At 52.4% G+C, this 12,736-nt stretch overlaps 1 protein-coding gene across 1 annotated transcript; it reads right to left on the minus strand.

Moving 5' to 3' along the window:
- Positions 1-22: 22 nt before the first annotated feature.
- TOR3A (torsin family 3 member A) lies at positions 23-8,555 on the minus strand. The gene is made up of 6 exons (XM_074906963.1): positions 8,198-8,555; positions 7,703-7,816; positions 6,682-6,947; positions 5,855-6,030; positions 3,340-3,464; positions 23-2,836 (listed from the first exon to the last, which is right to left on the minus strand). Exons 1-6 carry the CDS (start codon positions 8,490-8,492, stop codon positions 2,586-2,588), a joined length of 1,227 nt encoding a protein of 408 aa, XP_074763064.1. The 5' UTR covers positions 8,493-8,555; the 3' UTR covers positions 23-2,585.
- Positions 8,556-12,736: the final 4,181 nt, after the last annotated feature.

A 12,736-nucleotide genomic window follows, 5' to 3' on the forward strand; every position in this document is an offset into this window, starting at 1 on the left:
GAAATAATGTAATTCTGACAGATTGCAAAGAAAAGCAGTAGTTTTATTTATGCCCTTAAAATTGAACTGAGTGTTGCCATGGCATGGTCAGAGGAGAGCGGTTCTTGCTGTGGGGTCTGCATCATCAAATGCTCTTCTGAAACATACACGTGTGACCTGGCAGAGTGCAGGGTCTTGTGTCATCAGTTTGACAGTTGCCCTCATTCGTAAACACCACCATTCCATCAGAAACAGTGAGACCTGCTTAATGTGCTAACTTCATCCCAGCCTGGCACCGGCAAAATGCCTGAAAAAGTGACTCCCTTCCACTCCCAGCAGCATCAGTCGAACCTGGACACCTGAATATTCTGTTCTGTTTTAAAAACAATTATGGCTTATCCTGGCCTGTACAACCTTCTAAGCAACTAAGCTTCAGCTAACTTAACAACTTTCTAAACTTCCTGCCCAGGTTATGAAACGCACCCCAAGTTGTGTCTGCCTGCAGGGCTGCGTCCTCCCTTCCCTGGGTGCGTCTCCCTCCGGTGTTTCCCAGGCTGAAGCTTCAGGCTGGACTCTTGAGTCCAGACATTAACCACAAACCAAGTCTCAAGAGTGCCTGATAACACTGCAGGCTGGCACAGGCCCTAAGGTCCAACCTGGAGACAACAGGTAAGTTTAAACTACCTTTGCAGCAGCTGAGCAGTAAGAAAGCAGCTGGCTCAGCTTCCTGCCTTGGACTATGAAGCCTCCTTTAGATAATGGAGCCAGCATGCCCAGAGGGAAACACAGACTCAAAGCCTGTGGGACTTCTGTGTCAGGTCAATCTTTTCCCAGAGGTTGTGCCGCTCATCACTGGCACCGTGGAGAGGTTCAAAGCTTATAATAGATCCAAGGTCCGCACACGCGGCGTGCAGGGAGGTAAGCCCTGACCTTGGCATGTGCTGTTTCACCTCATCGCCCCAGCACCGCTGTGTTGGAAGGCAGTTTTAACCTCGAGGTCACAGTGATTCCAGTAACACTGTTGAAATTTTTTGGTCCTGCTGTAACATACTTATCACCTGGCAAGTACCCAGACAGCAAACAGCCCCTCAGTGTAGTAATGCTGATACCAGCCAAACACAGCATGTGAATACTGAAAGAAGAAAAAAAAAAAGCCAAGCTTGCAGCATCCCTGAAAACCTGAATGCAATCGCAGCCTGTTCCTTCAGCCACCATCCTCCTCAGCCATCTTTTGCTCTTGAAAGGGGAACCAGTATCCCCTTTTTCATTGTTGTGCTGGTTTTAGCTGGGGTAGAGTTAATTTTCTTCATAGTAGCTAGTATGAGGCTGTGTGTTGGATTTGTGCTGGAAACAGTGTTGGTAACACAGGGATGTTTTTGTTATTGCTGAGCAGTGCTTACACAGAGCCGAGGCCTTTTCTGCCTCTCACCACCCCACCAGCGAGCAGGCTGCGGGTGCACAAGAAGTCAGGAGGGGACAGAGTTGGGACAGCTGACCCCAACCCAGGGGTATCCCACACCATTCGCCGTCATGCTCAGCGTATACAGCTGGGGGGAGAAGGAGGAAGAGGGGGGATGTTCAGAGTGATGGTGTTTATCTTCCCAAGTCACTGTTACACCTGATATGTCCTTCTGGACTTGGCTGAGCACCTGCCTGCCCATGGGAAGAGGTGGATGAATTTCTTGTTTTGCTTTGCTTGCACATGTAGCTTTTGCTTTACCTATTAACTGTCTTGATCTCAACCCATGAGTTTTCTCACTTTTAGTCCTCTCATTCTCTCTCCCCCATCCCACTGGAGGGGGTGAGTGAGCAGCTGCCTGGGGCTTAGTTGCCAGCTGGGGTTAAACCACAACAGTTCTGCAGTGAAGCAAAGGTGCTCTTCACCCAACTGCTTCCAAAAGAAAAAAAAAAAAAAAAAAAATCAGTAGAAGTTCATCTTATCCCCACAACTGCTTCCAAACAACAAAAGACTCCAATGAGAGAGGGACACTCCAAAACAAGAGGCTATGGATTTGACATCTCCAGAGGAGATTATTCAGTCATTTTATCTAGACTAGGGTTGCCCTGCACAAACCATGATCCTGGCACAGGTGTCCCTGAGCAGCAGACACCTTGTGAATGCAGAAGAGCAACAGAGAAAAAAAAACCTAAGCTCTGGCAAAACAGTTCTGTGCAATCTTGTGAAGTGACAGAGAAACTGGGGACAGGGATGAGGATGTAGCTTATGCTGGACTATCTCAATAGGAGCAGCCTGTCTCAGGCCTTCCTTCATTACATGGTAACAAACCAAGGGCTTGGATGTCCCCAGTGACATGAAACAAAGCACCTGCCAGCATAACCCAATCACTACTTCAGGCTATTATCTGCTAAAAGAACGGACTTAAAAAACACTGGACAGACTTCAAAGGCAGCCAAGCACACGCTGTTCCTGTGTCTCAGGAGTTAAGGTTGGGCAGGATGTGCCTCCTCCCCTGCAAACTGCCTCGGAGTAACAAGTCTCTGTCTCTGGGCAAGCACAGGGCTGGGTAACCTGCCTGACCTTGTGCAGGAGAGCAGCTCCTGGTGTGTAGAACCACCTTCACCGCTGGTGTAGTCCCACCTGCTGTTCAAGGAAGGAAATAATTGATGCGCTGGGATACAGATTTGCAGCCCTGTGCAGAGAAGAGCTTCTCTTCTTTGGGGACAAACACCATCATCCTGGCCACCTCATCGAGGGCTGCCTCGGTGTACGGAAGTCCACGGGCCAGGAAAGCATCCCGCGTGCAGAGCTTCACGTGGTGGTACTCCAGGGGCAGGAACGGCACGAAAAAATCAATGAGGTTCTCTCCAAGGAGGAAGCTGCAGGCGTAACTGTTTTCTGGAGCAAAACGCAAGACAAGACAAACTTCAAGAAGCTTCACCTGAGAGCTGTCATACCTCTGCATACGTGGTGGGAGAGAGACACCCACTCGTAAGGAGCTGGCCAGAGCTTAGGCTCAACACAGACTGTCACTGTGGTTCGCCCACCTCAGGCCAAGAGAAGCCTGAATCCCCAGAGAAGCCTTGACACCTCCCTGCAGCGTTAGGCTGCCTCTCGCCACCTGGCCATTTTCAGGGCTGAAGGGCGCAAGGAGGACTCACCATTCGCTCCCTCCTTGTACCTCGCTGCTGCAGCAGTGCTATGCTCATTGGAGTGAAGGAAGGGGCTCTCATTACAAATAACCCCAGGGTGGGGTTGGAATAAAGGCTTGTTCCACAGCACACACGCTTGTGCAGCACGAGGTGGATGGGACGCCTGCGTAAGTGAGGCCCTGAGCTGGCGCAAAGGGGCAGGTTTGTGGGCAGCCTGCCCACGGCATCCTGCGAGTAAGCGGCTCTTACCTTCAGGCTCCTGCAGCTTCAGCTGCAGCCGCCGCTCCAGGAACTCCATGGAGATTTCCTCCCGCGCCCGGCCAGCTCGCCAGAAGTCCAGGGCTACCTCATTGATGGTGTTGCCACCGAGATTGCTGTAGACACAGAAGGGAAGTCATTCAACAGTGTCTCCAGGGATGAACTGCCAACAGCCTTCTCTACAGACAGGCCTCTGCAATTCTGTTAGCAATGAAGGATTTGCTGTGTAGGATCAGCATCTGAAATACTAGCATATGGAGGAACCAGCTTTCTTCCCAAAGAGCCCCTTTCTATAGGCACCTACACAGCTACCTTCCACCCTGCCAGCTCAGACCCTGGAGCAGCTGCTTTCTCTCCCAGGGTGATACCAGGAGCCAGCAGAATCCTCCCTCTCCCTCAGCCCCCTGTCCTGGCTGGGATGCCATTGACCTCGCAGGTGACGCTTGGCTCCGCACCAAACTCTCAACAAGCCAACACTGGAAGTCCGAGTCAAAGGGCAGAGCACGTAGCAGGAATCCCACTAGAAGTAAAGGTCCAGGGCAGGGACTTAGGGGGCAGCCCAGGACCTGGCAAAGCATACCCTGGTCAAGGGACAAAGCAGGACAGTTCCCACGTGAGGAGGCCTCTGGGCAACCACTATGGGGGCAGCTCTGGGGTGGGGGATGCGAGATCCTGACAGTGCCTGAGGGTCCCAGGACAGCCTCTCACCTTGGGAAGCAGTTCAAGGCCAGGCAGCCCCCGAGTGCTGGCGAGGAGCTGGCTACAGCCTCAGACAACAGCCCCTAGCCCCGAGTGCCCCACCACCAGTGAGCTGGCAAGATGGGGAACCAGCTGGCTACAGAGGTGGTGGAAGGGGGAGGCAGAGAGGTGCTGGGGGGACACAGATCTCACACCCATCTTTCCTCTTGTGTCAGAGGCTCTGGACCCATTCCCCAAATGGAGGGGAGGCAAAATTAAAAAGCTGTCACTGTTTCCTACCTACCACCACCACATTGTTAGGAGGGAAGCAGCTCATACCGATTCTGCTCCAGCCCGGACTATGGGAGGAGCAGCTCCTTTTCACTGAGGACAGGCAGCCAGTTCCACCCCAAACCTGGCTAAAGCTGCAACACTAGGCCAGCGTCCAAGGAAGCCCTGGGGCAGAGCCAGCCCTCCTCCAACACATCTGTGTCACACTGCCCCCCGGGTGCGATGGAACCCTCCCCGATTACACACCACTGCAGTTCAAGGCACCCTGCTCCCCTCTGCTTGGTGGCATGAAGGGTGTGGGGGGACACGTCAGCCCTGCAGGCCTTGCCAGGTAGAACAGGAGGTCAGCTCAGTGCAGCCGGCAGCACATCCACCCTGCCCTGAGCAACAAGGGAGGATCTGCTGCCTCCCCCAAGGCTCCTGCTGGGGGCCCACGCAGGACAGAAACGTGGTCAGCTCCACTAGGACTGAGCACATACACAGGTTCTCCCCATGGGCAGAGAGAGAAACTTCCCCGAGGAACCATCACGCCTGGAGGTCAGAACACTTGCCTGGATGGTGGGAGATGGAAGCAAATGCTCTGCCCACACCCCAGCCTGGGGGAACCTCTTGCCAGAGCCAAGTTGAAGGCCGTAACTCCTAAACTGAAGGGGGCCCCAAGATGCTTGTTGCTCCTTGGCATGTCTCACTGGCTCCTTGACATCTCAGAACATCTCAGTTTTGAGATATCCCGCTTCTCCCTCCAGATGCATCCCACCTAGGCTCAGCTCAGGGACAGCACTAGGGTGTGCACATGTCAAGTCCTTTCTCCCTTTGGATGGGAAAGGAACCAACTAAACCACAGGCTGAGCTGATGTCAGGAACAGGCCTCACAGCCGCACAGGCCGATGGCAGCCCTGCCTGCAGCCACGGCCAGGCAGTGGGAACTGCCCAATTCCCACTTCCAACTAACAGTGCCACATTGCACAAGAGCTTCCCACCAAGACCCACAGCCCCATCTTTGCTCCCTGGAGTACGGGAACTGCCTGCTCAGCTGTGCAGGGTGACACCACACCAGCTCTGACTCTCACCGGTTTCTTGTCTCAAAGCATAGACTCAGGTATCCCAGCTAATCACAGAATCATCCAGGTTGGAAAAGACCTTGAATATCATCTGGTTCAACTACTAACCTCACACTGACAGTTCTCAACTCCACCAGATCCCTCAGCACTGGGTCAACTGACTCTTCAACCCCTCCAGGGATGGGGACTCCACCCCTGCCCTGGGCAGCCCATTCCAATGCCCAACAACCCCTTCTGCAAAGAAGTACTTCCCAAGAGCCACTCTAAGCTGGACCTCAGTAACTCCTGCAAATACCCCATAGCGAGAGAGGATGCCAGTATCAAAAAGTAAAACTGACCATGGAGGCAAGCGCTTCCTGGAGTAACTGGACATCTCCTTCCCCTCCCCTGCAGCCTGAGCTCCTCATATCACACACCTCAGGCTATAAATTCCATCGCTTTGTTCCTCACCGTCCCCTTGGAGACCCAGAAATCACCTGAGGAAAAGGAAGATGGATCTCTGGTAATCCACCTGGCCCTTGCCGTCATAGCGAGCCATGAAGGGCTTGATGGCATCCAGGAGGCCGAAATGAAGCTTCTCTGCCTCATCGAAGATGAATAGGGACTGCCTGCAGAGCTGCACAGTCTCGCTTATCTGCTTCTTCAGCTGAGCCTGCAGAGCAGCAGGGAGGAGTGTGAGAAGCCCAGCAGCAGTCGCTGGCACCAGGTCACCATGCAGGGGCTGAGCCTGGATGCTGTGGGTTAACCCTGGCTAAGCTAAGCACCACACAGCTGCTGCCTCACTCCCTTCCATGCAGTGGGACTAGGAAGAGCAGAATCAAGAAAATGAGTGAGTCAAGATAAAGGTCATTCAAAAAGTGAACGAAAGAGGAAGAAGAAAGAAAGAAATCAAAGCAAGTGATGCAAAGGCAACTGCTCACACCTACCACAAATAGACTGATGTCCAGCCAGTCTCTGAACAACAGCTTCCTATCCCAAAACCCCTCAGTTTTTATTGCTGAGCACAATGGTAAATGGCATGGAGTATCCCTTTGGTCAGTCAGGATCAGCTGTGTGGTGTGTTCCCTCCCAGCTTCTTGCACACCCCCAGCCTCCTGACTGTGGGGGCAGAGGGGGAGAAGGAGAAAGCCTTGAGGCTGTGCGAACGCTGCTCAGCAGCAGCCAAAACACCGGTGTGTTATCAACACTGTTTTACTCACAGATCCAAAACACACCACCGGATGGGCTGCTGTGAAGAAAATTAAGTTCCCCCCAGCCAGACCCAGCACCATCCCCACAGCAACACCACGTTGTGGGCTCTCACCTTGTACGAGTCCACGTACTTGTGATGGGGGAAGTGGAGGAGTGAGATGAACACCCTGACACACTCGCTCTTCAGCCCGTCCCGGTACAGGTGACTGGCCACCATCCGAGCCACAAAGTTCTTGCCTGTGCCAGACCAGCCATGGAAGGAGAGGACCAGAGCCTTCTCTGGCCGTGGGCTCTGTAGGAATCTTTGCACTGCCTGGACAACGACTTCTTTGGCCAAGTGCTGCCCATGAAGCTGCTCATTGAGGTCTGCTTCTAGCCCTGCAGGAGAGAGGGCAAGAGCTCAGCCTTAACTTGCAAGCCCAGCTGCTGCCATGGGTGGAAATTAGAGGAGAAAATATGGCAGAGCTCTAAGGCCCACAGCCCTGCTGGTGGGGCTGCCTGTCTGAGGGGAGTCTGAAGTGGCATTAAAGCCACAGGGTTATTGAGGCAGCTGCCTGCACCCTGCCTGCACCAGCATGACTGCAAACAGACACAGATCTTCCGCTGACTCCTTCCTTCCTTTGGGAAGTGGAGGAGGTGTTTGAAGATTGCAGAGAGCACTGGAGCCCTAATGCCCTCATGAGCTCCCAGCAGAGGGAACAGGTACCAGAGGGCTCAGGGACAGCAAAATGCAGCGACACCTGCGCAGGGCTTACACACAGATCTGGGTGTTCCCTCCTGACCTGGGGCTGGGTATGGGGCCAGTTTGGATCCCACTCCATAAGCCTGGGAGCTACTGGATGTAGGCAGGGTTCGGGGCAAACAGGAGCAGATACGCTGTACAGGAAGGAACAAACTCTCTTGCAGTCTCAGAACTACAAATGAATAATGGGAAACTGGACTTAGCTTGACCCCTCACCCTCCCACCAGCTCAGCACCCTGACCAGAAATGCCCTTTACTTGCATCACTTACCAAATTATACTTTTTTTTTTTTTTTTAAAGGAAAAAACCCGCAAACAACAAAAGAGATGACAGGGAGAGGCAGTAGAGACAAGTATTACTTAGGGTCTCCCAAGCCCAGCACAGCACCTACCTGTGAGATTGTTGATGATCCTGCAGTCTCCTGTCTCGCAGCACTTGCCGAAGCTGCAGTACCATGCAGAGAGGATCTCCAGGTAATCCTGGCCCACCAGAGGCAAGCTCCAGCCTGGAAAAGGCAGCGCTCTGAGCACAGACGTGCCAGCAAGTGTTGTCATTTTGTGCGGCTGCCCAGCTGAGGCTGGTTAATGTCCCCTCCTCGAAGTGCGGGGACTCAGACCCTGCCCCACCAGGCAGCTCGGGCTGCGGGGAGGGGGAACAAACGCGTGCCGGGGGGCAGCGGGCTCAGGTCTCAGGTGCCAGCATGCGCCCCTCACCCACACACGTATCTGTGGCAACCCGAGGTACGGCGAGGAGGGGGGTGCCCAGGGTAGTGGCCGTGGGGAAGGAGGGACAGCATCCCCAGCGGCTGGGGCACAGCAGCACGATCTTTGGACCTGCTGCTGTTTCTGGGGCACGGGAGAGGGAGAGAAAGGAGGAAGGTGCCTACCTGGACTGGGGCTGGACTGTTCTTCCTCCTCCCCATCGCAGTGCTCCTGCCACACCTTGCATGCCAGGTACCGCCAATAGTGCTTGGAGAGAGCACCCACAGCTCCCAGGTGCTTCTTCACGGCTTCGTACCTCGCCCTGCCCCACAGCCCCCCCTCCGCCACGGGGCCCTGCTCCTCTTCCCAGGGCCCCCTCGTCGCCGTCCCTCGGGTCCCCAGGCCCGCCGGGCCCCCCGGCAGCAGCAGGAGGAGGCCGCAGACCAGCCCCAGGCGGGCCGGGAGCCTGCCCTGGCCCATGGCGGCGGGCTGGGAGCAACCCCGGCCCCGGCTCTGCTGGGTGTCCGCAGGCTCCCGGCTCCCTTAAGCCCGAGGCGGCCCGAGCCGTGATCTCACTTCCTGGCCGCCTGCAATTGGAGTTGCTGGGGCAGAGCGGCGGGCTGGGGGCACCGCCACACGTCCCCTGTCCCGCCAGCAGACCCCGCCGGGCGCGGCCCCGTTCCCGAAAGGAGGCAGCGGGCACCCCTCCCGTCTCTGTCCCGCACAGAACATGGACTCCGTCCTCTCTCCGGACCCTGCCAGCCCGCGCTGGGAGGGGGGGCGAGCGGCTTTCTCTTCCAGCTGGGCTGGAGAGACACCCCAGGCAGCTCCCGGCACCGCGACCAGCCTTTAGACCGGCTCTTAGGAAGAAAGGGTTGTTGGGCTGCCCAGGGCAGGGGGGGAGTCCCCATCCCTGGAGGGGTTGAAGGGTCGGGGTGACCCAGCGCTGAGGGATCTGGTGGAGTTGGGAACGGTCAGTGTGAGGTTAAGGGTTGGACTGGAGGATCTTCAAGGTCTTTTCCAACCGAGATGATTCTGTGCTGCTGCAGAACCGCAGCCCCCCTCCAGCCTCTGCACCTGCAACAAATGCCCGGGGAAGGCAAATCATCCAGTTTTTAAGTAGCCCAGTGGCTCAGCTGAAGTTTTGCTGCCACAAATGCGAGAGGTGTTGGCAGTCGTTGTTCATCAGGGTCGTTTCCAAGGGGACACAAAAGTATCAGGCACACGGGAGCAGGAGGCAGTGGACGAGCCAGAGCAGCGGCTCAGGCAGCTGTGCTGTGCAGGGTGTACTTGCTGCCTGCTGTGCTGTGAGTTCAGCTCTGCAACTAGATGAAAGCTCTAGGACAAATGGTTTTCTTGCTGGCTCTGGGATGGGCTTGCTGGGTGACACTGGGTGTGTGTCCTTCCTTGTCAATCCCAAGACCTGTTGCTGTTTACTTTTAGTTCAGTGCATCTTTATACACCATCCAAACACTAAGACAGGTAGGGTGGGCTCCACTCAAGCAGCCAGGAAAAAAAAAAACAAACAACTTCAAATCAGCACAAAATCGCGTATGTAAACTGGAGTACAACTTGTTACCACCGCAAGCTCACCACCACCAACCGGTTTAGTCAGCCTCCGGTTGGCTTTTGAGCGCCTCCTGCATGGGGAAGCAGCAAGTGCAGTCATTAGGGCTGGCTGCCCGTGCTTAGGCAGGAGATTCTAGGATCCCATGCAAAGTCTGGCTTTGATTTTGGAAATATGTACACAGAGACTCAGGTGCGGGGGAGGAGATGAAAAGTCGATAAGCCCCATATAACTTGCAATTTTACTTCAAGCTGTACCCATGGCTGGCATGCTGTAAGAGACTAACAATTCTACAAGTTGCAAGAGCATCAGGACAAGCCCACCCACCACTTATCCTAACCGAAACGAGGCCAAGATGCTTTGGACATGGAAAGAATTTCAAGGTTATCCCACGTGCTCGGGAAAACTAAAATAAGAAGGCTACTAAATGCAATTCATCCACCTGGCAATTCACTGGTTCAGGTGGATGGGGAATGGGATCCAGCACTGCCAATGCATGGAGTGGAGCCTACCACCATCTACAGGTGGCTATAAATACTACACATGGGCATTAAAGATACCTGTATTAACACACACAGCTGCCCCTTCCGCTTCAAAAATAGTGATACCAAAACCTTAACACCAGTTGCAGTAACAGAACTAAAACCGTGCACATAAAAAAAAAATCAATTAAAATTCGAACTCATTGTATCCATTGCAAATTAAGCTACTAGCAGCCTTTCTGAATACAAGTTGAAGCATTTATATATATTTATATATAAAAAAAAAATCATAACATTCAAACTCTGCTGTCCTGGGGATGCTTTAGCTGAAGAGAGCTTATCAAAAGGGACAGACTTCATAAAAAAAGATGCTTCCATGTCCCAAAGCAAACCAGCAAATTCTGAAAGATAAAATGACTGACTACCCAACACCACACCAGCTCCACGGTACTATGGTGTAATTCCTAGGGTGTCGGCTTTGCTCAAGTGCAGCACATCACAAGAGCTAGAGGGGAAAATAAAAATAGAGTTATTTAGTAACCTGGCAACTATACCCTATTCCACCTGGCTCTGAGGTTAACAAGGCACTGAAGGTTTGCAGGAGAGGGGTTCACCCCTCTCAAACAATTCAATTCTCCTTGCAGGGCCCTCAGGGAAGAAATTACCTCCAGGGACTAGATGGGAAGCTGCAGGAGACTGGAAGAGATTCTCAGACACTACACTGAGGAGAACTTGCTCACACCCTTCTCAGGGAGGATGGAGCTTGGAAGAACAGCAGTCAATGCTTGCTGGGATTACATTTCCCCCCATTTAATTTTGCTTCCTCTGTTGAATCTCACTCCAGTAACTTCTAATCTTAAACTGACAGTCTTGCAGGAAGAGGAAGCTGCAAGGATCTACACGCCCCAGAGATGGCACTAGGATGCACGGCTTCTCACCTTGCGCAAAGCAGTCCTGGTGAGCAGCAACCACCTGGTTAAAAATCCATGATCTTGGATCAAGTCAGGTCTCACACTGCGGGTACCAGCTAAAAAGAAAAAAGCAGCACCATGAAAATGTGCTTATGTCTGGCTTACTCAGCATCCCTAACACAACTCGGTACAGGCAACACTTGCAATCCAGGATTTTGCACTCCAGGCTGTATCTGCTGGACAGGGAAATGCCATGCATCCATCCTCTTATGGTTTTTCCTGTCTCTATTGGGCGATTCCTTCTGCAAATCCGCAGACGAACTCTGACAGAAGGCAGGAGGAGAGTTTCTCTCCTGCAGCTCAGTATAACACAGATATGGATTAGATCAATCAATAACAGGAAGATCTGGAATAAAGGATATAAAGGGAGGCCTACCCTCTCCTTCCTTTAGTTTTTTTCCTCAAAGTCCTGTCTCCAGTCTCTTAAAAATACTGAGGCTCCACAAAGCAAAAACCAACAGAGCACCAGTCTCACACATAGGATATATGAACCAAGAACTTATTTTCATTCCTAATTTTTTAGAATCAGTAAAAATTTGTAGGAAAATAATTTGAAAGAAATTCAGGGAAAGTTCTAATTTTCAAAACCCTTTGATTTTTCATTGGCTCAAAGTTGTTTCTGCTCAGTTCTTCTGTAAAATTATGCTCATTACATAATCAGAAATGCTTTAAAATCTTCCAGTTATATGGATTCTCACCTCTTACTAAGGCCGACCACTCCAAAATTACATAGCAGTAATACAACGAAATGCTTGTAAAAACAGCTCTCAAAACTAGCTATTTCAGCCTTTCAAAACCTAAAAGCATCTGTAGTTTCTGCAAGTTGTTGAACTGCTTATACACAAGCAAGAAACCTGTCCTGCTCCCTGAGCAAATTGGCACCTCAAAAATAGAGATGGAGGGTATGAAAAATTGTCATCATACAATGCTAGGAGACAAAAAACCCCAGAACATCCTCCCCCCTAAAACCCCCAAAATAAAACCTAAAAGCAGTTCTTACAAAATTCAGCAATGCTGAAGTCCACAGTTTTAGCTGAGAAACTCTAGTTTAAAAGCAAGCAGGTGCCTTTGGTGGTTTCACACCACCCCGCTGATGCTGTAGGCCAGGTCAAAGCCCCTTCCCGCCTTTCCAGGAGCAGCACAGTGCCTCGGCGGTTTTGTGGTGTTCTGTCCCCACGAGCTGTACCGGGGCTGGCAGCAGCTCCTCAGCAGCACACAGCAGCTTCCAGACACTCAGACCTGTGAGCATCACCTCGACCTCTGACAAACTCACTGTGGTGGGTTATTAAGAAACAAGCTCTGATACTGGCAGATTAAACCCCTGCACTCCCCGGGTACAGATTTCGATGGCTGTTTACTTGCCTTGTCTTATAAAGGGGCTTCAATAAAAGCTTTGAAAAGCCAAGCATGAGCACCTGCCCACTCTATACACATCTTGCCAACACTCAAGATACATCCCCTGCTCTGTGTAATGAAGCCAGCCAGGTGGCCTGGCAGATGCAGGGCCGTGGGATGCACTTTCAAAAGCTGTCTGAAGACCACTTAAAGCTAGGCATGTTCTTCCACACAGCTTTGGGAGACTTCTTAAACACCTCTTTCCTTACCAACAAGGCTCCTGCAAACAGCCTGCATGTTTGACCCCGTTCCTGAAAATACATGACTGGAATAGATGCCATTGATAACTATAGTGAAGGAATAACCATG

This window comes from Athene noctua, chromosome 5 (assembly GCF_965140245.1).
Source record: "Athene noctua chromosome 5, bAthNoc1.hap1.1, whole genome shotgun sequence".
NCBI lineage: Eukaryota > Metazoa > Chordata > Aves > Strigiformes > Strigidae > Athene > Athene noctua.

Excerpts from the sequence above, each read along its gene's own strand:
- TOR3A (XM_074906963.1), bottom strand. The coding sequence starts at position 8,492 with ATGGGCCAGGGCAGGCTCCCGGCCCGCCTGGGGCTGGTCTGCGGCCTC. Across the intron at positions 3,465-5,854 it reads TCCATCTTCCTTTTCCTCAG|CAATCTCGGTGGCAACACCA; the intron begins GTGATTTCTGGG and ends CTGTGTCTACAG. Across the intron at positions 2,837-3,339 it reads GAAGCTGCAGGAGCCTGAAG|AAAACAGTTACGCCTGCAGC; the intron begins GTAAGAGCCGCT and ends GTTTTGCTCCAG.